At 54.2% G+C, this 22,726-nt stretch overlaps 2 protein-coding genes across 9 annotated transcripts in view; one reads left to right on the plus strand and one right to left on the minus strand.

Moving 5' to 3' along the window:
- Positions 1-22,726, minus strand: part of DOCK6 (dedicator of cytokinesis 6) — a 63,306-nt gene that overhangs the window by 22,796 nt on the left and 17,784 nt on the right. For 4 of the 8 annotated variants that reach the window (XM_024237575.3, XM_063719938.1, XM_054539687.2 and 1 more), the window contains exons 10-28: positions 21,154-21,234; positions 20,908-21,061; positions 20,610-20,737; positions 20,411-20,504; positions 19,402-19,564; positions 15,552-15,669; positions 15,410-15,480; positions 15,006-15,144; positions 14,821-14,922; positions 14,119-14,205; positions 13,672-13,903; positions 12,919-13,080; positions 10,885-11,048; positions 9,880-9,984; positions 6,988-7,080; positions 6,630-6,725; positions 5,063-5,203; positions 709-822; positions 451-621 (exon numbers count right to left, since the gene is read on the minus strand). In XM_024237575.3, coding sequence (XP_024093343.2) covers positions 451-621; positions 709-822; positions 5,063-5,203; positions 6,630-6,725; positions 6,988-7,080; positions 9,880-9,984; positions 10,885-11,048; positions 12,919-13,080; positions 13,672-13,903; positions 14,119-14,205; positions 14,821-14,922; positions 15,006-15,144; positions 15,410-15,480; positions 15,552-15,669; positions 19,402-19,564; positions 20,411-20,504; positions 20,610-20,737; positions 20,908-21,061; positions 21,154-21,234 — 2,415 coding nt within the window. The remainder of the gene's footprint in view (positions 1-450; positions 622-708; positions 823-5,062; positions 5,204-6,629; positions 6,726-6,987; positions 7,081-9,879; positions 9,985-10,884; positions 11,049-12,918; positions 13,081-13,671; positions 13,904-14,118; positions 14,206-14,820; positions 14,923-15,005; positions 15,145-15,409; positions 15,481-15,551; positions 15,670-19,401; positions 19,565-20,410; positions 20,505-20,609; positions 20,738-20,907; positions 21,062-21,153; positions 21,235-22,726) is intronic. The other 4 variants (XM_054539692.2, XM_054539688.2, XM_024237576.3 and 1 more) reach the window with 3 other exon arrangements.
- Positions 17,422-19,415, plus strand: ANGPTL8 (angiopoietin like 8). Its single transcript, XM_054539696.2, has 3 exons — positions 17,422-17,661; positions 18,802-18,911; positions 19,017-19,415. Exons 1-3 carry the CDS (start codon positions 17,500-17,502, stop codon positions 19,042-19,044), a joined length of 300 nt encoding a protein of 99 aa, XP_054395671.1. The 5' UTR covers positions 17,422-17,499; the 3' UTR covers positions 19,045-19,415.

Genomic DNA, 22,726 nt, shown 5'->3' on the forward strand with positions numbered 1-22,726 from the left:
CAAGGGTCAGAGGTGGGAGGTCACCATTAAAGCCATCTTGGAGGTGACAGAAATCATGATGCCAATAGCCACAGATGAGAGACTGATGTTAAGTCATCTGGAGGTGACAGTGGGTATGGGTTTCAAGGCCAGAAGTGAGAGGCTGACGTTAACCCATCTGTGATGTAACAGGGCATGGGGTCAAAAGTCAGAGGACTGAGAAATAGCAGATGGAACGCTAGGTTGGGAGTTAGGATTTAGGGGAGAGAAATCAGAAGTTAGTCCTTCTAGGAAATTGCTGAGAATGACAGGAGAGGTGAACGGTCAGAGGTCAAAAGTCAAACATAAGGGATTAGTTCACCTAGGCAGTGGTCCACCGTGAAAGGGACAGAGATGAGGGAACCATAGGAGATGGACTGAAGGTGAGAGGTTGTAGGTCAAAGAGAGGAGGCAGAAGTGAAGCCAGCCCACCTGGGAGGTGGTAGAGGACACAGAGGGGGAGGGCGAGGCTGGGGGTGACAGGGGGCAGCAGGGGAGGTTGAGGGTCACGTAGTGCTCATGGCTGCACAGGATGCGGGTGAATTCCATGCGCAGGGTCAGCAGGGCCGCTGGATTAGGGGACGACTGGAGCCGCGTGGCCACCTGCGGGAGAGGGGCGGCCATCAGTGATGTCAACATTGCTCCGCCTTCCATCCATGCCATGCCCACTCTGCCCACGCCCACTCCTACCTGCTTGTAGTGGGCCCGGACCAGGCTGAAGACAAAGCCCCGGTCCACCAGGGACAGAAGGTCACTGAGGAAGAAGGCCAGGCTGGCGTTGAGGCGCTCGGCCAGCTCCACATCCTGGAGACACAGGTGCCTGTCAACCCACACACCCATACCTCCTCCCCAAACCTCAGCCCCCACAGGAGCTTGGCTCTCACCAAGATTATCTGCCACCCCTAGGAGCTGTATCACTGCCCCAAAGCCTTCGTCTCTGGGCTGTGGTGACCCTGGGACTTCCTGGTTGTCCTCCTCAGGCTGCCTTCCCCTCCCATGCTCCTTAAGACACCAAGGCAGATATGGGCTAACTCCCTGCAAGATCCTCTCACTCTCTGTCCAGAGTTCAGAGCTGGGGAGAGACTATATTTCCCAGCCTCCCTTGCAGTGGAACCACATGACCAATTCTGGCCAATGGGATTTGAGGGGAAAGTGAGGTGGCCACTTATATGGCAGAAGCAGGTGGGTGCCGGGGAACTGCCAGGGCCAGGCCCACACAGTGATGCCTCCACAACCTACTTAATGCTCAGAAATAAGCTTTGGTTATTTAAATCACTTGTGACTGTGTTGAAGCAAATTAGCCTCTGCCCTAACTGATCGACTCTCAGCATCATTTATTTTTATTTTCATTTTAATTAATTTATTTATTTATTTTTTGAGACGGAGTCCTGCTCTGTCACTAAGGCTGGCGTACAGTGGCACGATCTTGGCTCACCGCAACTTCTGCCTCCCAGGTTGAAGCGATTCTCCTGCCTCAGCTTCCCCAGTAGCTTGGATTACAGATACCCACCACCACGCCTGGCTAATTTTTTTATTTTTAGTAGAGACAGGGTTTTGCCATGTTGGTCAGGCTGGTCTTGAACTCCTGACCTCAGGTGTTCCGCCTGCCTTGGCTTCCCAAAGTACTGGGATTACAGGAGTGAGATATGACACCCGGCCTCTCAGCACCATTTAATGTGAGCTTTACTGAGCATCTACTCTGTGCCAAGCCCTGTGAATGAGGCAGATGCCATCCCTGCTGCAGGTCCAACTCAGTCCAGTGTGTGTGTGGGGAGGGGGGGGCGGCAGGGAGACACAAAATAAACAAGAATTTCAGATAGTTCTATGTGCTTCAAAGACAATATTAGATTGGTGCAAAAGTAATTGCAGTTTTGCAATTACTTTCAATGGCAAAAACTGTGATTACTTTTCTTTCTTTCTTTTTTTTTTTTTTGAGATGGAGTCTTGCTCTGTCGCCCAGGCTATAGTGCAATGGCACAATCTCGGCTCACTGCAACCTCTGCCTCCCGGGTTCAAGCGATTCTCCTGACTCAGCCTCCTGAGTAGCTGGGATTACAAGCGCACACCACCACACCTGGCTAATTTTTGTGTTTTTAGTAGAGATAGGGTTTCACCATGTTGGTCAGGCTGGTCTTGAACTCCTGACTTCCGGTCATCCGCCCTCCTCAGCCTCCCAAAGTGTTGGGATTACAGGCGTGAGCCACCACGCCTGGCCTGTAATTACTTGTCACCAACCTTAACAGACTGGGGTGACATTTTCAGAGATACTGAAGGATACCAAAGAGCCATGGGGAGAATGGCATCCTGGGTTAAGGGAACAGTCAGTGCAAAGGCCCTGAGGCAAGATGTGCCTGGCAAGTCCGGGGAACAGTGAGGTGGCTGATGAGGCCCAGCTGGTACTCGTTCTGCCCTCATACTCTCTTGAGCCACTCTGAGGCATCACAAGTTAGCCTCAGTGGCCCTCAAATCCCTGCAACCCGGCCAGGCATGGTGGCTCACACCTGTAATCCTAGCACTTTAGGAGGCCGAGGTGGGCGGATCATAGGGTCAGGAGTTTGAGACCAGCCTGGCCAATATGGTGAAACCCCATCTCTACTAAAAATACAAAAAATTAGCCGGGGGTGGTGGCGGGCGCCTGTAGTCCCAGCTACTTGGGAGGCTGAGCCAGGAGATTCACTTGAACCCAGGAGGCGGAGGTTGCAGTGAGCCAAGATGGTACCACTGCACTCCCACCTGGGCGACAGAACGAGACTCCGTCTCAAAAAAAGAAAAAAAAAAAAAATTAGCCGGGCATGGTGGCACACCCCTGTAGTCCCAGCTACTCAAGAGGCTGAGGCAGGAGAATTGCTTGAACCTGGGAGGCGGAGGTTGCAGTGAGCCAAGATCGTGCCATTGCACTGCAGCCTTGGGGACAGAGCAAGACTCCATCTCAAAAAAAAAAGTGGATTATCACAGGTATTGTTCTTCTCTGGATCTCTTTCTTGGGGTAGTTTCCTCACCATCTGGATCAGCCCCTGGGAATGTCAGTCTTTGGGAAGGCTCCAGTGAGACAAGGCCAGAACCCTTGAGACCAGCTTGGAGGTCACATGCGATTGTGCAAGGGTTGGCCTGGGCCAGAACGCCATTTCAAAAATCTGGAAAGTTCCCATCAAATCCAGAGGTCCCATTTCTCCTTAGAAACCAGGCCATCTCCTGGTGTGGGTGACATAGCAAGACCCCATCTCTACACACACACACACACACACACAAATAGGTGGGTATGGTAGCACACACCTGTAGCCCCAGCTACTCTGGAGGCTGAGGTGGGAGGATTGCTTCAGCCCAGGAGTTTGAGGCTGCAGTGAGCCATGATCACACCACCACACTCTAGTCTGGACAACAGAGCAAGACCGTGTCTCAAACAAAAACAAATAAAAAAACAAAAACAAAACCACACACAAAAAAACCCCAGACAATCTGGCCAGGCATGGTGGCTCACGCTTGTAATCCCGGCACTTTGGGAAGCCAAAGTGGGAGGAGCCCTTGAGCTCAGCAGTTAGAGACTAGTCTGGGCAACATAGTGAGACCCTGACTCTACTAAAAAATAAAAATAAAAATAAAAAAATTGCCGAGTATGGTGGCTTGTGCCTCTGGTCACAGCTACTTGGGAGGCTGAGGAGGGAGGATCCCTTGAGCCCAGGAGGTCGAGGCTGCAGTGAACTATGATCGCACCACTGCGCTCCAGCCTGGGCAACACAGCAAGACCCTATCTCCAAACAAAAACAAAAACAGCCAATCTGGACATAGCTGAGCCACATTGCTGCAGGGTTTCTGTTGGCTGGATTGAGTGATGGTCACCCCTGTTAGGTGGACATCTGCCCTCTGCTCCACCATAAGCCCCACTTTCCCAACTAAAACTGGTATTGACAGTGAGGGGTCTGGAGCTGGTGGCTCAGATTCAAAAGCCTCATTCTGCCCCTTCTCAGTCGTGTGGTACAAGGTTAAGCTACTCATTCATTCGATGCCTCAGTTTCCCCAACAGTAAAATGGAGATAACAATAATACTAACTTCATGGGTTGTTGTGAGAATTTAATGATATGATCCAAGGCCAGGCGCGGTGGCTCACGCCTGTAATCCCAGCACTTTTGGAGGGCAAGGCGGGCAGATCACCTGAGGTTAGGAGTTCCAGACCAGCCAGGCCAACATGGAGAAACCCTGTCTCTACTAAAAATACAAAATTAGCCGGGCGTGGTGGCGCATGCCTGTAATCCCAGCTACTTGGGAGGCTGTGATTCAAGGAGAATCACTTGAACCTGGGAGCCGGAGGTTGCGGTGAGCCAAGATCGCGCCATTGCACTCCAGCCCGGGCAATAAGAGTGAAACTCTGTCTCAAACAACAACAACAACAACAAAATGATATGATCCATATAAAATGCTTAGATACACAGTAAGTGCTCAATAAATGCTCAATATTATTACTATTATGACTAATATTGCCTGCCTATCCCCCGAGGGCATTAGAATTGGTAATCCAGGGCCTGAACAAGTCTACTGTCAGGGTCTCAGAACATCAACATCCATTTATTGAGCACTTGCTGTATACTCTGTGCTAAGGGCTAATGGATCTGCCTTGTCACTTTCCTGCTCCCACCAACCCTCATTTCCTTCCTCATTCACTACAATCTAGCCATCCTTACTGCTCTCCTGTTAGCCCAAGCATGGTCTTGCCTCGGGGCCTTTGCACCTGCTATTCCCCCTGCCTGGAATGCTCTTTCCCCAGACATTGCACGGAATGATCCCTCACTTTCTTCAAGTCTCCCCTTAAAAGCTACACGAGGGTAAGGATTTGGGTCTGTTTTGTTTATTGTTATGTTGCTACACCCAGCACAGGGCTGTGCACACCACAGGCACTCAAGAAACAGACAATGAATGGACGGATCCATCCAGCAAAGCGGATTCCTGGTCTTACGGCCAGGAGGCACTGGGCAGGATTGGCGCCCCCTCCTGGCTGGCTTTATGTCCTCCCTCAGGTTTCTTCCCCCATTGAGATCCTGCATCTCTCACCTTGTGGACACGGGTGATGACCTCCAGGCCCACAGAGCCCACCAAGGCAGTGATGTCGTCCAGGAAGCGCCCAGGGAAGCGCAGCTTGCGGGGTGTGTCTAGTCGCTGGCCAAGAAGCAGGTGCAGCGCCATACTCTTCACCTGGGGGTGGGGTGAGAGGGCTGTGGGTGGGATTTCAAGGGCTGTAGGTGGGGCTTGAAGGGCTGTGGGTGGGGCTTGAAGGGCTGTGGGTGGAGGAGGCTTGACAGGAGGGGCGGGGCTTTAGTGGCAAGGGAGGTGGGCTGAAGGTAGGTTTGAGCCCTGTAGCTGCAGGTAGAAGCTGGGGCCTGAGGGATGTGGGTGGGGCTTGTGACCTATGGATGGGGCTTGAGAAAGCCGTGGGCGGATCCTGTGAGCATCCCAGGCCAAGTGTAGAGAGTGGGAAGGCTGAGAGGGTGTGGGAGGGGCTCATGCGGGTCTCCCCAGGGCAAGTCCAGAAGCGGGACAAAGGGTGGGGCTTGAGGCACTGGATTTGAAGGGAGCTTTATTGGAGGCCCAGAGGGGATGCAGCCAGCAGGCCCTGGGAAGGGGCTTCAAATAACCTATTGAAGAGTTTTAGGGATGTCTCTTACCTTGATCAGAAAGCTTTCCCTTTTTTTTTTTTTTTTTTTGAGATAGAGTCTTGCCCTGTCACCCAGGCTGGTGTGCAGTGGCATAATCTTGACTCACTGCAACCTCTGCCTACTGGGTTCAAACGATTCTCCTGCCTCAGTCTCCCATGTAGCTGAGATTACATGCACGCGCTACTATGCCCGGCTAACTTTTGTATTTTTACTAGAGATGGGGTTTTACCACGTTGGCCAGGCTAGTCTCAAACTCCTGACCTCAAGTGATCTACCCGCCTCGGCCTCCCAAAGTGCTGGGATTACAGGTGTGAGCCACTGTGCTTGGCCACAGCTTTCTCTCTCTATCCAGGAATATCTCTTGCAGGATGGAGGTCTCCTATCTAGGTGAGGGTCTCTTAATGGTTTCTCTCCTTAAAGAGTCTCATGGGGAAGGGAGGCTCTCTCTAAAGGGGGTTTCAGGTACAGTCTCTCCAGGGAGATACCACCTGAAGTGCCTCTCACCTCCCTAGGTAGTGGCGGGGGGGGGTCTCTTGGGGCCATTTCTCAAATATCTCAGGTGCAATTTCAGGGGGCTTCTCTCTCTCTTTTTTTTTTTTTTGTTTGAGACGGAGTCTCGCTCTGTCGCCCAGGCTGGAGTGCAGTGGTGCGATCTTGGCTCACTGCAAGCTCCTCCTCCTGGGTTCACGCCATTCTCCTGCCTCAGCCTCCAGAGTATCTGGGACTACAGTCGCCCGCCACCATGCCTGGCTAATTTTTTTGTATTTTTAGTAGAGATGGGGTTTCACCGTGTTAGCCAGGATGGTCTCGATCTCCTGACCTCGTGATCCGCCCACCTCGGCCTCCCAAAGTTCTGGGATTACATGCATGAGCCACTACGCCTGGCCAGGGGGCTTCTCTCTTTAAAAAAGGAAGGGGCTCCACTGGGGGTCTCTTGTCACCAGGCAGGGAGGAGGGGGTCTCACCATGAGCTGGAAGAAGAACCAGGCGTGCTGGAGGATGGCCTCGCGTACGGCACTGCTGCTGACCACCCACTGCAGAGCCAGCTCCTCATGAAGCAGCTGGGGACAGAGGCAGGGGTCACAGAGTGCGAGGTGCCACCCCTTCCCGTACCCCCTCTGGAGGCATGCCAGGAGAGGATGCAGCTGGAGGGCTCGGGGTTAGTGCAGCAGGAGCCAGGCAGGAGGAGAGGGGCAAGAGGAGTGGACGTGCCCTTTCCCTGGGCTCGCCAGAACCCCCTGGGCTCTGGATGGGGGAGGAGCACTGCACCCCTTTGCTGGGGGCCGGGACAAAAATGGAGTCATCCACCCCTCCCCCCACTACCTTCTGCACAGTGGGTCTCGGCTGGGTGGCTGGTGGGGCCGAGGAGGAACCCTCGAGGTAGGAGGAGGCTCGGCTAGAGTTGCGGTCGATGGCCTATGATGGGATGTGATGGCGAGGAGAGGGTTAGTGTGGATGAGTTGAAGGGGTACGTGGTTGGAGGAAAGACGTGTCCACACAGACAGGGATGGGGGAAAAGAGGTGGGTTAGTGTGAATATAGAGAAAGAAATGCTTCCACATGGATGGACCAGGGCCATGGACAGGCAATGGAGGCAGGCAGGAAAGAGAGATGGGTCGGCGTAGGTGGGGAGGGGAGGGTGGGTGGCATGGCCAGCGTGCTGTGGGAGTAGACCGGGCAGTGCAGGCAGGGACAAATAAAAGAGTAGCTGGAGAGAGCTGGGTGAGTCAAGATCAAGGTGTGTGGGTATGGGAGAAGAACGTGAGGCTGGGCGGGGTGGCTCAATACCTGTTATCCCAGCACTTTGGGAGGCTGGGATAGGAAGACTGCTTGAACCCAAGAGTTTAAGACCAGCCTGGGCAACATAGTCAGACATTGACTCTACTAAGACCAAAAAAAAAAAATATATATATATATATATATATATATATGTATATGGCTGGGCCCGGTGGCATGGGCCTGTAGTCCCAGCTCCTCAGGAGGCCAAAGCAGGAGGATCACTTGTCCCTGGAACCTGGAGGTTGCAGTGAGCTGTGATGGTACCACTGCACTCTAGCTTGGGTGACAGAGCAAGACTCCGTCTCAAAAAAAAAAAAAAAAAAGGAGGAATGCTGTAAGCTGTAATCCCAGCACTTTTGGAGGCCAAGGCAGGTGGATCATGAGGTCAGGAGATCGAGACCGTCCTGGCCAACATGGTGAAACCCCGTCTCTACTAAAAATACAAAAATTAGCCGGGCGTGGTAGCAGGCACCTGTAATTCCAGCTACTTGGGAGGCTGAGGCAGGAGAATCACTTGAACCTCGGAGGCAGAGCTTGCAGTGAGCCGAGATTGCACCACTGCATTCCAGCCTGGCTGATAAGAGCAAGACTCCGTCTCAAAAAAAAAAGAATGTGATGGAGGAGGTGAGAATAACAATGAAAACACAGTACGGCAGTGACAAAGCAATGCAACCACAACAGGCAGGAGGAGTGTGGATGGAGCGGGACCGAGAACACACGAAGGCTGGGAATGGGTCCATGGCATGTGGGGTGAAGGCAGAGGAGATGAAATCAGTGTAGACAGCAAGAATGTGTGTGTGGCCAGAGAAGGTAAGGGTGAGTGTGGACGAGGTGCAGAGTGTGACCGAGTCAGTGAGTCTAGAGGACAGAGAGGAGGACGCAGAGGTGGAGGAGGGTGAGTGTAGACAGAGGAGGTTAAACACAAGATGGGGAAGGAGGAGAAAGACAAGGCAGGAAGATAAGGACAGAGGAGGTGAGATGTTGGTGAGGTGCCAGGAATAGCAGAGAGAGCCCAAGGTTCCAGGCCTGGCCCTGCCCAAGCCTGGCTTGGGCCTCAGTATCCCCATCTGTGAAATGGATATGGGCAGAGGAGTTCAAGCTCCACTCTCGCTTCCTCCTTCGCTGGTTAGGAGGTGAGGCTGCTCGCAGGAACAGGAGGTCTGATGACAGAGCCGACCCAACCCTGGGACCTACTCTGACACTTGAGGGCTCTCCAGCTACCCCAGTCCCAGCCATGCCCTGGCAACTCACTGTGCACCGTGAGGGCCTTCCATTGAAAAGGCCCAGCCTCAGTGTCACCCAGATTTCCACATTCCCAGCAATCCAAGGAAATGACTGCCCAAAGGCCCCCTGCTTGTTCTTCTAGGAGTCCCCTGGGCCTGTCACAGAGTACAGGTTACCTTGGTGATGGGCACAGGGCTGGAATAGGCCCTAGGGCCAAGTGTGTAAGGAAGCAAGCCCTGTAGCCTTCTCTCTGTGCATACAGTCCTCTGACCTTGGTTCCAGTATTTGTACGTGCCTTTCCCTCTTCCTGAACACCCACACCCACCCACCCTTCCCTAGCTGACTCTATCTCACCCTTCAGGTCCCAGCAAAAGATGTCACCCCCCTGGAGAAGCCCCCAAGACCACCCAGAGGGAAGCTGGTATTCGGATGCTACTTGCTTCCTTTCCACGCTGTGTGATCATATACTTATGCATTTGTTTGATCCATGTCTATTTCCCCAACTAGCTAGAAGCTCAGGGTCAAGGCCGGACCAAGAATCTATCATCCCAACAAAATCCCGCTGCAGTGCCCTCAGCCCTAACTCAAGCACAGGCTCAGAACTGCTGGGGGAGCACTATATTTTGAGTCCAAACTGCATCAGAAAATTTGGAGTGTTATCTTCATTTTACAAATGAAGAACTGAGGCTCAGGAAGATGCATCCAATTGCTCAGAGCACAGGGTGAGCTCATAGCAGAGCTAGGACTTGAACCCGGTCTGTTTGGAGGCAAAGCCCCCCCCTACACCAGGTACCTGGAAAGAGGCAGGGTAAGGGGAGCTCTTTGTCTAAAATGGGATAGGGGAGCCGAGAGGTTCCGTTCCAGCCCTTTGAGAGTCCCATGATCGGGGTAGATTAAAGGGAGGTGAATAGGCCATGCAGGGCAGTGAGGTTATGGGTGACTGGATTTGCACTTCATTTGCATGCTATTTGCATACCACCCCTGTGCCTTCTGTCTCCTTCTGAGACTGTGGCCTATGTGGCAGCAAAAGGCCGGTTAAGATGACCCAGTGATGCCTAAACACAGACTTCACAGCCCCAAACAAAGGCAGGAGAGGGGTCTCTGCCACCTCCTTCAGGCAGCCCCCCTAGGTTAGTCAGATGCAGCCAGGAAGGTGGGAGGAGCTCATGCTGAGGTGGTGTCACATGAGTGCAGGGACAGGTAGGAAGGGCACCTGTCTGGGGTCGGCCCCACAATAAGGGGGCGCCCGCCGCAGCACAGCCTTACTGCCTCCTGGAGCATAAGCGGAATTCACCCAGGAGTGTGAGCGATCGATGCCCTGGAGATACATGGAGAAGTGGTAGCATCCCCAGTGGAGGGCAGGGAAAGCAGCATGAAATACCAAGCGTGGACACGGTTCTGGACCATACATGTGCCCACGTGTGCACCTACACACAATCCTGAAAAATGTGCATATGTATATAGGTCCATTGGGTGCATGCCTATACATAACTTGTGTATGTGGGTCCACAGGTGCATGCATACACACCCCTGTAAGTCTGTGCATGGGGTGCATGTGTATACACACCCATAAACGTTTATGCATCAGGTGAATGTGTATACAGACCCAGGTACATACAGGCACAGGATGACTGTGTATATACACCTGCGTAAGTATATGCATGGGGTGAATGTGTATACGCACCCGTGTCTGTATATGCATGGGGTGAATGTGTATACACACCTGTGTACATATATGCATGGGGTGAATATATATACACACTGTGTCCACACATGCATGGGGTGAACATGTATACGTGCCCATGTACATATATGCATAGGGTGAATGTGTAGGTATATGCGTGGGGGAGTGAATGTGTATATGCACCCGTGTACATATATGCATAGGGTGAATGTGTATATGCACCTGTGTAGGTATATGCATGAGGTGAATGTGTACATGCACCTGCTACACTAGGTATATACTGCTCTTTGTTCAGCCACACCAAGCTCTGCCACCCATCCTCGGGTCAGTCATGGAGTACAGAGCTCAATACAAAGTCTGATCCACATCCCACAGCCTGAGACAGCCCAGCCCAACTCTGCTGCCCAGAGTTAAGCCTTCATTCACGTTGTCATCTCTGTTGTTTCCCATGCTTCATCAACAGAGATTCTTCACCCACCCACGTGGCAACCACAACCACTGAGGCTAGAGATTCCAGGGCCCCCTTTGCCCTACCTTGCTGGCCAGGATGCGGGAAACCTCGTCATCCACAGAGCCAGGGGCCACAGCGAGGTCAGGGTTGCTGCTGCTGATGCTCTTGGAACGCGCCAGGTAGAGGCTTGCGGGGCGACCAGAGCCACGGGCCAGTGTGGCAGCCTGCACTGTCACTGGAGGGGCCCCTGAGGATAGAGTGAATAGGGTCAACCACCCACCCACCTGATGTGGTGCCTCCCAGTCCCTTCCTACTCAGCTAATCTCTGCAAAATCACTTTCCTTCTCTGAGCCTCCAAGTTCCTCATCTATAAAATGGGTATAATGGCTGCTGCCTCACAGAGATTTGGGGGGCATTGAAAAACTGAGAATAGGCCAGGTATAGTGGCTCATGCCTAAAATCCCAGCACTTTGGGAGGGCGAGCCAGGAGGATCACTTGAGCCAAAGAGTTCAAGCCCAGCCCAGCCAACATAGCGAGACTCTGTCCCTACAAAAAAATTAGTGAAAAAATTAGCCGGGCATGGCAGTGTGCGCCTGTGGTTCCAGTTTCTTGGAGAGGCTGAGGCAGCAGGATTACTTGAGCCTAGGAGTTTAAGGCAGTAGTGAGTTATGATTGTAACACTGCACTCTAGCCTGGCCAACAGAGTAAGACCCTGACTTTTTTTTTTTTTCTTAGAGTGTTTCAATCTTTTCGCCCAAGCTGGAGTGCAATGGCGCAATCTCAGCTCACTGCAGCCTCTGCCTCCCGGGTTTAAGCAATTCTCCTGCCTCAGCCTCCTGAGTAGCTAGGATTACAAGCACGCAACACCATGCCCAGCTAATTTTTTTTTTTTTTTATTTAATGAGACGGAGTCTTGCTCTGTCGCCAGGCTGGAGCGCAGTGGGGAGATCTTGGCTCACTGCAACCTCTATCTCCTCGGTTCATGTGATTCTCTTGCCTCAGCCTCCCAAGTAGCTGGGACTACAGGTGTGCGCCACCATGCCCAGCTAATTTTTGTAGAAATGGGGTTTCACCATGTTGGCCAGGATGGTCTCGATCTGTTGACCTTGTCATCTGCCTGCCTCAGCCTCCCAAACTGCTGGGATTACAGGTGTGAGCCACTGTGCCTGGCCTATTTTATTTTTTGAGACAGGCTGGTCTCAAACTCCTGACCTCAGGTGATCCACTTGCCTCAGCCTCCCAAAGTTCTGGGATTACAGCCATGAGCCACCATGCCTGGCCGACCCTGACTCTTAAAAAAAAGAAAAGAGAAAAAAGAAAAAAAACCCTGAGAATAATGCCTGACACGTAGGGGTTGGTGTTTATTTGGCAAATTAAAAAAAAAAAAAATCCAACTCTATTGAGGGTTCACTATGTGCTAACCATTTTGTGTGGATTACTATGTCATGTACTATTACCAGTGCCCCCATGAGGTGGGTACTATTATTATCCCTGTTTTACAAAAGGAAAAACAGGCTCAGAGAAGTGACATCACTTGCCCAAGGTCATAGAGATTGTAGGTGGCAGGGCCAGGATTCACATCCAGACAGCTCAGCTTCAGTCCCCACTCCAAGCTACTGAAGAGGCTTGCTGACTATCTGAATCATTTTCCAGCCAAGCAAACAGAGGCCACACCCCAGGGATGGGGCAAAAGTGGGCAAGACATTATCTCCCTTGCAAGTTGCTCAAACCAGCCAAGGCCTGTGAGGCCTCAGGGCCTTTGCACATGCTGTTCTCACTACCTGGATGCTCTTCTCCCAGATCTTTCTTTCTTTTTTGAAACAGGGTCTCGCTCTGTCACCTAGGCTGGAGTGCAGTGGCGTGATCTCGGCTCACTGCAATCTCCACTAAAGTGCTGGGATTATAGGCATGAGCCACCGTGCCTGGCCCCAGCTAATTTTTGTATTTTTAGTAGAGACAGCGTTTCATCACGTTGGCCAAGTTGATCTTGAACTCCTGACCTCAAATGATCCATCCAGCTCAGCCTCCCAAAGTCCTGGGATTACAGGCATGAGCCACCGCACCCAGCCTCTTCTCCTAGATATTTCTCGTCTCCCAGGGATTTCTACAAACTCACCATCCGGGAGGCTGGGCTCAGTGCCAGGCAGGCGAAAGGCGTAGTGGACGTAGGCAGCCAGCTGTGGGCAGTGACCGCGGGCATCCTGGGCTGCCTCCAGGCTCCGGTGAACAAGGCTGACTACATGGGCCATTGCTTCAAAGGCTCCACGGCCCAGGTTCACTGCGGGGCAGAGCAGAGGTCAAGTTCCAGGGCCCAAGGCCTCTCACCTCCCCGCCCACTTTCCAAATATAAAGACATCAGGATTTGAGGGATCATGTGCTCATTAAAGGGTCACAGATTTTTTTTTTTTTTTTTTTTTTTTTTGAGATGGAGTCTTGCTCTGTTGCCCGGGCTGGAGTCCAGTGGCATGATCTCCACTCACTGTCACCTCTGCCTCCCAGGTTCAAGCAATTCTCTTGCCTCAGCCTCCCGAGTAGCTGGGATTACAGGCATGCGCCACCACACCCAGCTAATTTTGTATTTTTAGTAGAGAAGGGGTTTCTCCATGTTGGTCAGGCTGGTCTCGAACTCTTGACCTCAGGTGATCCGCCCGCCTCGGCCTCCCAAAGTGCTGGGATGACAGGCGTGAGCCGCCACACCTGGGCCAAAGGGTCACAGAAGACCTTCTCTGGGTGCAGGGGACTGGAGGTCATTTTTCAGATGAGAAAAATGGCCAGAGAGGTAAATGAGCTTATAGAAGGTCCCTCAGGACCTCAGGACCTCAGAGCCACGTGGATGGGGAAACTGAGGTCTGAGGCCACATTCGCTCACCAATCTGGCCACTGATGATCGGGGGCCTGACGACCAGACGCACCAGCTTGTCCAGCACGTGGTGGGAGAAGGCCACGAGGGGTTCGGGGCTGGCCAGGCGCAGTGCTGCAAGACTGGCCCGCAGCTCCTGCTCCACGTTGCCCTCGCTCAGCACAGTGTCCTTGAGCCGGAATGGGAAGGCGCCCTCCTCCAGGACGTGCACCAGGGTGAAGAACTTGTCCAGGTGGGGGTCCTGGGTAGGGATGTGGAGTGAGCAGGGTGGGGCCTCAGGGGATGAAGACCACCCCTGCATGAATCAGTAGCTTCCCTTAAAGCTGGGTCCAGCTGACCAAAGTCACGTCCAAGGCCCGAGGCCAGACCTCCCCAGCCATCGGCAACTGTTACTCAATCCTGGGGCAGACAAGAGGGGAGCAGGGCGGGACTCTTGGTTCCCGTCCCACCCCGTACCTGGGGGTGCACAGAGGACACGGCCGTGAGCTCCACACTGAACACGCCCTTGTGACCGTCCACCCAGCGCATGCCCGGCAGCGCCACCTGTGGGAGGGAAGTACCAGGTGGGCACTGGTCAGCCCTCCCCGACTGATCAGGTCACCCAGCGGCCCCAGCCATTGCGACACTGCAGCAGGAGTGTAGCCCGGTCTGGGGGTGCAGCCAAGCACCCCGCCCCCAGCCCTGGTCCCAGTAGACTGAGAGGGTCCACTGGGTAGGCTGGAAATCCACATGCCAAGGAGGGGGACAGAGAATGGAGACACAGGGCTAATGAATATTCATTGAGTAGGTCAGGAGACACAGGGCTAATGAATATTCATTGAGTAGGTCAGGAAACAGGATAGGAGGATTTGAGGCCTAGGGTCATTAACGATGGTGCATTCATAGGGAATGATAAGGTACTACGAGGGCAGGGGACAGTGATCAGGAAGGCAGGCAGGGTGGCTGAAGTGGGAACGGAGCAGAGAGGCAATGGGAATCTTTGGGGAGGACATGTAGGACACGGAGAGGCATTAATAGGGGGATAATGAGCTACACAGGGGCCCTGGAGGCACCAGTAGAGGATAACAAGCCTCCCAGGATTGACAGGAAGGAAGGCAGGTGATTAGGGAGTGCTTCTGGGGACAGTGCATTGGCAGGCAGGAGCTCCAGGGCACATACATCGGGTGTGAGCACGGAATAGCTGGGCGGTGGCTGGTCCACAGACACTGGGAGACAGAAGGGTCCGGTCCTCAGGCGCCCGTGCTGCAGCAGTGGGATCCACTGGGGAGAGGCTGGAGGTCAGGTCTGCGGCCAGGCTGGGGGACGAGGAGGGCTCAGGGGGAGGGAGGGAGGGGACGGCTCACAGTAAAGCCCACGGGTGTCTCCAGGGCAGTGCCCGGCCGGGGCTGGCAGCTGACATGGTAGAAGGTGAACAGCAGATGATGGTTCTCTGTAACGCAGGCTGGAAGATGCAGCTTGAACTCCTCGTAGAACTCGGGGGACCTGGCAGAATCGGGCTGCAGGATCTGCTGGGGGCTGGGGTCCCCACTGTCTGCCCCATCACCTCTGCCATGCCATGCCCTCATTGCTGCTAGGCCCCACTGTCTCTGCTGTCTGCCTCAGCTTCCCTCATTAGCACTCTGGGAGCCTCTACCTCTCTTCTTCCTGTCCCCCATCTTCCCATCGATGCTGCCTTATGTGTATATATAAGGGACATCCTCCTATCCCCATGAGTGCCCCCAAGTTCCTCACGTGTCCCCCTACATACTTGTTATGGTAGACCACCGGTGTGAAGGCCTCGCGGGTAAATTCACTGCAGCTGGACTTGCCAAAGATGACCTGGGAGAGTGGATTCATGAGGGACCCATGGGGGATGCCCTACCCCCCTTCCCTGGGGCGCAGCCACTGACCGGCAGAGCCTGGCTGGGGTCCTCGCCTGTCATGTACTGCACTCGCACGGCAAGGTTGCGCACGGAGCCCTGGCGGCTGCTGAAGTTGAGGCTGTGCGGGTACACGTACAGCAGGTTCCTGTGGGGGGCAGGATGGGGGTGTCAGAGGGACAGGGGCCCTGAAGGTGCACATACGAGGCTGGGGTGATGGGACAAGGCTGGCTGGGAGCACAGACAGTCCAAGAAGAGTAGGTCATGAGGCTGGGGCGGTGAGGGCCAGGTGAGAGAAAATACAGGTATCAGTCAGGAGATACGACAGAGGGCAGAGGGTGGGGGACAAGCAAGCACCCTCAAAGCACAGATTGGGAACAGTGTGGTAGAGGGTGGGAATACAGAAGGACATTGGAGGCACTCATGGGGTACAATGACACACAGAAGGCAGAGAATAGCGAGGCACTCAGGGCCAGAGTTCCAAGGTGCCTCAGGTGGCCAGTGGCCAAGCCTAAGCCCCACCCAAGGGCCTGACTGCCCTTCCCCCAGGAGGTCACTAGAGTTATGTGGCCTATTTCTCAGGTGGGGAAACTGAGGCCAGAGTCCGAGTCATGCCTCCTTCCCCCAGGGGCAACTCTGTGCAAGCCTTGACCCCTCTCTGGGCCTCAATTTCCCTATGTGTATAATAGGCACTTCAGGCCTTCCAGCTGAGCCTTTGTAATGATACTGATGATGACAAATAACAACAATGACAATAATTACACCAAACACTATTACTACGACAATGAAATAATTGTGCCTACTGTGTGCCAAGCTCTGTTCTAAGCACTCAACATGAAATAACTCATTTACTTCTCACAAGTAGCTCATGAGGCAGGACTAACATCACTGCCATTTTACAAGCAGGGAAACTGAGGTACTTGCACAATCACCCAGGGAGTAAAATGGCAGTCAGTGGTGATCTGGCATATGCAGGTCTTGGAGATCAGGCTGTGTGACCTTGGGAGAGTCTCTGCCACCTGCACCTGCCCCCTTGGATACTAACCAGGCCAATAAAAGCCCCCACGTGGCAAGTGTGTGGGAGGGGAACAAGAGCAGATATTGTAACGGCAGGTCAAACAGCTCGGGGCAAACCACCAATGCTTATAAAATCTTTACTATTATTACCATCATCATTGCGATGCCTATTCATAGATGGAGAAACAGGCTCAGCATGGTGAGTCTCAGGAACTCCCAGCAGGGTCTGGGGCCCGTCCTCTCCCAATGCCCCCCACCCACACCTGGCCCTGAGCCCCAGGAAGCGTGATCCCGGCATGGCCCAGTCGGACATTCGCCTGATGCAACTATCGCACCACCGCCAGGCCCTTGTGCAATGCGGGGCACCGGGCTGGCCAGTTAACGATTGACTGGGGATCAGTGGGGGTGTGAGGCATAAAAGGCTTCAGTGACAGTGCTGTGACTACACACTTAAACCCTCAGTCATGCCAGTGCCTGCTCTGTGCCTGCTGTGGGCCCTGGCAATGGTGACCCGGCCTGCCTCAGCGGCCCCCGTGGGCGGCCCAGAACTGGCACAGCATGAGGAGCTGACCCTGCTCTTCCACGGGACCCTGCAGCTGGGCCAGGCCCTCAATGGTGTGTACAGGACCACGGAGGGACGGCTGACAAAGGCCAGGAACAGCCTGGGTCTCTATGGCCGCACAATAGAACTCCTGGGGCAGGAGGTCAGCCGGGGCCGGCATGCAGCCCAGGAACTTCGGGCAAGCCTGTTGGAGACTCAGGTGGGCACCGTAGCTGCGACACTCTGGGGTGGCCAGGAGTCCGAAGAGAAGTTCGTGTCTAGGGTAACCAACCATCCTGGTTTGCCCAGGACTGAAGGGATTCCTGGGATACAAGATTTTCAGCGATAAACTCAGGCAAGTCCTTAGGTACACAAAGATGAGTTGGTCATCCTACTAGTGACTCACTGTTTATTAAGCAGATGGAGGAGGATATTCTGCAGCTGCAGGCAGAGGCCACAGCTGAGGTGCTGGGGGAGGTGGCCCAGGCACAGAAGGTGCTACAGGACAGCGTGCGGCGGCTAGAAGTCCAGCTAAGGAGCACCTGGCTGGGCCCTGCCTACCAAGAATTTGAGGTCTTAAAGGTAAGGAGCTCCCCCAACCCTAGTGGGCTGAGACCCTGATTTCCGGCCAGAACTGGCTTCTGCACCTTGAGTCCCAAAGACCTCCCAGATCAGCCTCCCAGCTCTGTGGCTTCTACCCTGCATGTCCCCAGACAAAACTTAAGTCCTTTTGTGTGCCTCACTTTCCCCATTTGCAAATAAGGGCAACACCTGATATCTCATGGTAGGGCCAGGTACTCAATGCAGTTAAAACATTCAGCATGGGGCGGGCACACAGTTGGTGCTCAATAAATTCTTTTTTTTTTTTTTTTGAGACAGAGTCTCACTGTCACCCAGGCTGGAGTGCAGTGACATGATCTTGGCTCACTGCAACCTCCACCTCCTGGGTTCAAGTGATTCTCCTGCCTCAGCCTCCTGAGTAGCTGGAATTACAGGTGCACCAGCTAATTTTTGTATTTTTTAGTAGAGATGGGATTTCACCGTGTTGGCCAGGCTGGTCTCGAACTCCTGACCTCAAGGGATCTGCCTGCCTTGGTTTCCCAAAGTGCTGGGATTACAGGTGTGAGCCACCACACCTGGCCAATAAATTCTTACTACTAGAGAAACTGGTAACATTTCGTGAGCACCCAATAAGTACCCAGCACTGTTCTATGCCCTTTAATAATCCATACGATGGCTGGGCATGGTAGCTCACGCCTGTAATCCCAGCACTTTGGGTAGCTAAGGTGGGTGGAACACTTAAGGTCAGGAGTTCGAGACCAGCCTGGCCAACATGGTGAAACCCCGTCTCTACTAAAAATACAAAAAATTAGCTGGGTGTGGTGGCACGTGCCTGTAGTCCCAGCTACTCAGGAGGCTTAGGTAGGAGAATCGCTTGAACCTGGGAGGCAGAGGTTGCAGTGAGCTGAGATCGTGTCATTGCACTCCAGCCTGGGTGACAGAGCGAGACTTCATCTCAAAAAAAAAAAATCCATACGACGTTCATCACCTCCCCATGAAGTGAGTCCTATTTTATCCCCATTTTACAGATGGGGAAACTGAGGCCAAAGAGCATTGCTGACTTGCTGGGTCACACAGATACAACAGGGGGGCTGGGGCAGGGGGTCAGAGGATGGGAGGTGAGGTGGCCATTGGCTGAGGTTTCCATTCTGACCCCCACAGGCTCACGCTGACAAGCAGAGCCACATACTATGGGCCCTCACAGGCCACGTGCAGCGGCAGAGGCGGGAGATGGTGGCACAGCAGCATCGGCTGCGACAGATCCAGGAGAGGTGAGCCTGGCAGGGGTTTGGCAGGCAGGGCAGTTGGATGCGGGGTGCACAGGGTAGCTGGAAAGGGGCCCCCTCACCTGGGCTGAGCCACATCTCCCTCCCCAGACTCCACACAGCGGCGCTCCCAGCCTGAATCTGCCTGGATGGAACTGAGGACCAATCATGCTGCAAGGAACACTTCCACGCCCTGTGAGGCCCCTGTGCAGGGAGGAGCTGCCTGTTCAATGGGATCAGCCAGGGCGCCGGGCCCCACTTGTGAGCACAGAGCAGAGACAGACACAGACGGGGACAAAGGCAGAGGATGTAGCCCCATTGGGGAGGGGTGGAGGAAGGACGTGTACCCTTTCATGCCTACACACCCCTCATTAAAGCAGAGTCGTGGCATCTCACTCAGGGTGTCTGTGTGTGTCTTCGGCTTAGGGAGACCCCACCCAGCATGATGTATGAATACCTCCCATTCGAGTGCCCAGCTGGGCCCCTGAGGCCGTACCTGTAGCTGGTATGGGGGGCATAGACTTCGCGGGCAGGGAACTCCAGGATCTCCTTGGTGGGCCGGCCCCTGGGGTCCGGGTAGGGCTTGATATGAAGCAGCTCAGGGGAGAGGCAGAAGTGGGGATTTTCAGGAGCCGGAGAAATGTCGATCTTGAGCTGGGCTGGGAAGGGAAGAACCGGTTTGCACCTGCCTGGGAGCCTCCTGGCCCAGCCCACCCTTTCTGGGCTGTGGAATCAGGGCAGACTCTCCCACGATATTCTCTGGGGACTGGGGGCTGTGTCCGTCAGGCGCCAAGGCCAGAAATTGCCCTCAACTCTGCTGTCTCTCACCCTACAGTTTTTTTGTGTTTTTCTTTTTTTTAAGTGGACTCACGCTCTGTCGCTCAGGCTGGAGTGCAGTGGGGCGATCTCGGCTCACTGCAACCTCTGCCTCCCCGGTTCAAGTGATTCTCCTGCCTCGGCCTCCCAGGTAGCTGGGATTACAGGTGTGTGCCACCACACCTGGTAAATTTTTGTATTTTTAGTAGAGACGGAGTTTCACCATGTTGGCCAGGCTGGTCTCAAACTCCTGACCTCAAGTGATCTGCCTGCCTCGGCCTCCCAAAGTGCTGGGATTACAGGTATGAGCCACCGCACCTGGCCCCCAGGCTGGTCTTGAGCTCCTGGGCTCAAACCATCCTCCTCCTGCTTCAGCCTCCCAAAGTGTTGGGGTTACAGACTTGAGCCGCTGCACCCCAGCCTTACCCCTACATTTGATCAACTCTGCCTCCAGGACCCCTGCCTGCCCCCCTGCCATTAACCACCTATTGACGCTGTATCCATCTTATTTATTCTGCTTCTTGTCTATGGTCCCTATTAGAAGCTGTAGCCAGCCCCTGAGGTCAGGGATTTGTCTATCATGGTCATCGTTGGGTCTCTGATGCCCCTGGCACAGTAGGTGTTCTCAGTGTAGGTTTGTTGAGTGACTGAGTGAGTGATACTTCTTGTGTATGGGGTGTGCCACGCACCAGTCACAGGACGTAGTCGCCGCAGCAGGGACGACGGGCGCCTCATGTCAGCCAGGAACTTGAAGAGGTCCTCGTCACTGAGTCGCTCAGCCTCCTACATGGGACCCGCTCCCGTCAGCCTGGGCCAGGGGGCTAGGGGTCCCCAGGGATAATGCAGCCAGCGGGGAGTGGGGGAGTCCCTGGCCCCGGGGTAGGACACCTGCTTAAAGAAGTTTGTGACAGTTAGCGTGGCTGGACGGAAGCCAGAGAAGCTGCAGGCGTCGTCCCCACTACTCGCCCGGTCCTGGGGCCCCCGGCGGCGGCGGTCTGTCCAGGCTGGCCGGCGCTCTAGAGAGGGGAATGACATTGACAAAAGGGGGACCAAGATGAAACAGGGAGACTCGGGGCGGCACAGTTCGGCCAGCAGAGGGCGTACCCCCTCGCCCCGTAGCCCCGCCCCAGGCCTGTCAGCTCCACCCTTTAGCCCCGCCCCAAGCCTGTTAGCCCCGCCTCCTTACCGCCCTCCGAGTCAGAGTCCCGGTCCAGCTGCCCAGCGCTGCTCACGATGTTGGCCAAGTGTACGGCCGTCCAGGCGAAGGGCATGCGGTAGCGGCCCAGGCGGGTGCAGAACTGCTCGGCCGCCAGGCGCAGCTTCTCTAGCTTCTCTTTGTTCTGTGGGGAGACACCGTCCCCTGCCAGCTCAGCATCCTGAGCTGCTGAGTCAGGGATCTGCCCTGCCCCTAGTCCAGCCTCCACACACTTACCTTGGCTGTGTCCACTTCTTTCATCACCATGTAAGGCTCACAGCACTCACTGATGTCTCCTTGCTGAAGCACCTTCTCCAACTGCGGGGCAGATGAATGAATCCAGTGAGGTGCTGCCCGAACGCTCTGTTTCCCCGTGCTGGCTCCCCAGCCTCCTGGACCCCTCATGGGCCCTGAGACACTCCTATCATATGAAGGCCTTTGCTCCAGCACCTCCCATGGCTCCCACTGTCCTTGGGCTCAAGGGTTAGTGCTTGGCCTGCCTGGTGGCTACTCCCTCCCATTCTTCCGATCTACCCCCAAACCCCAAGCCTGCCTTTAGCTGGTGATATTTTCCCTACATTTACTTATTTATTTACATTTATGTATGTATGTATTTATTATGTAGAGACAGGGGTCTCGCTATGTTGCCCAGGCTGGTCTCAAACTGTTGGGCTCAAGTGATGCCCCTGCCTCTGCCTCCCAAAGTGCTGGGATAACAGGCATGAGCCATCACGTCCCCGGCTTGCTGTGAATTTTTTTTTTTTTTTTTTTTTAAGACAGAGTCTCCCCTGTTGCCCAGGCTGAAGTGCGGTGGGATCTCAGCTCACTGCAACCTCTGCCTCCTGAGTTTAAGCGATTCTCCTGCCTCAGCCTCCTGAGCAGCTGGGATTACAGGCATGACCCACCACACCTGGCTTTTTTTTTTTTTTTTTTTTGTGAGACGGAGTCGCTCTGTCACCCAGACTGGAGTGCAATGGTGCCATCTCGGCTCACTGCAACCTCTGCCTCCCGGGTTCAAGCAGTTCTCCTGCCTCAGCCTCCCGAGTAGCTGGGATTACAGGAGCCTACTACTACGTCTGGCTAATTTTTGTATTTTTAGTAGAGACGAGGTTTCACCATTGGTCAGGCTGGTCTAGAACTCCCAACTTCAGGTGATCTGCCTGCCTCAGCCTCCCAAAGCACTGGGATTACAGGCGTGAGCCACTGCGCCCAGCCAATTTTTGTGTTTTTAGTAGAGAATGGGTTTCACCATATTGGCCAGGTTGGTCTCGAACTCCTGGGCTAAAGCAATCCTCCCGCCTCAGCCTCCCAAAGTGCTAGGATTACAGTTGTGAGTCACCGTGCCTGGCCTTCCCTACATTTTTCTTTGTTAGTGTAAACAGAGGCCACTCTGGGCATGGCTCTGAGCCATGAGGCCTAGACTCCAATCCTGACCACTCAGGGGCTGTGGGACCCTGGACAGTGGGACCCTATCCACTCTGTGCCTCAGTTTCCCCATCTGGAAAATGGGAGCCATGGCACCCCTCCACCTTGGGCCCTGTGGTGAGGACTGAAGGAGGGATCCCTGTGAAGCGTGACCATAGCAGCATCTGCCTGTGGACACTGGATTCATTTCATCATTGCAACCTAATTGAAGGTTTTGAGAAAAGAAACTTGACCTCCCTCCCAGAAACAGAAAATCTCAAATGAGGGTGCCAACTAGGTCTTTCATCTGTCCACAAACTTCCCAACAGCATCTCACCCACCTCCAAGGACCCCAGCCTGTCACATGTGCCCAGGGATGGCTTTTCTCCCAGGCTGCCCACGTATG

Source organism: Pongo abelii, chromosome 20 (assembly GCF_028885655.2).
Source record: "Pongo abelii isolate AG06213 chromosome 20, NHGRI_mPonAbe1-v2.0_pri, whole genome shotgun sequence".
NCBI classification, from domain to species: Eukaryota; Metazoa; Chordata; class Mammalia; order Primates; family Hominidae; genus Pongo; species Pongo abelii.

Bases quoted from the DNA above. Each gene is read 5' to 3' on its own strand.
- ANGPTL8 (XM_054539696.2), top strand. From the start codon at position 17,500: ATGGAGGAGGATATTCTGCAGCTGCAGGCAGAGGCCACAGCTGAGGTG. The intron at 17,662-18,801 runs GTAAGGAGCTCC...TGACCCCCACAG, and splicing joins AAGAATTTGAGGTCTTAAAG to GCTCACGCTGACAAGCAGAG. The intron at 18,912-19,016 runs GTGAGCCTGGCA...CTCCCTCCCCAG, and splicing joins CTGCGACAGATCCAGGAGAG to ACTCCACACAGCGGCGCTCC.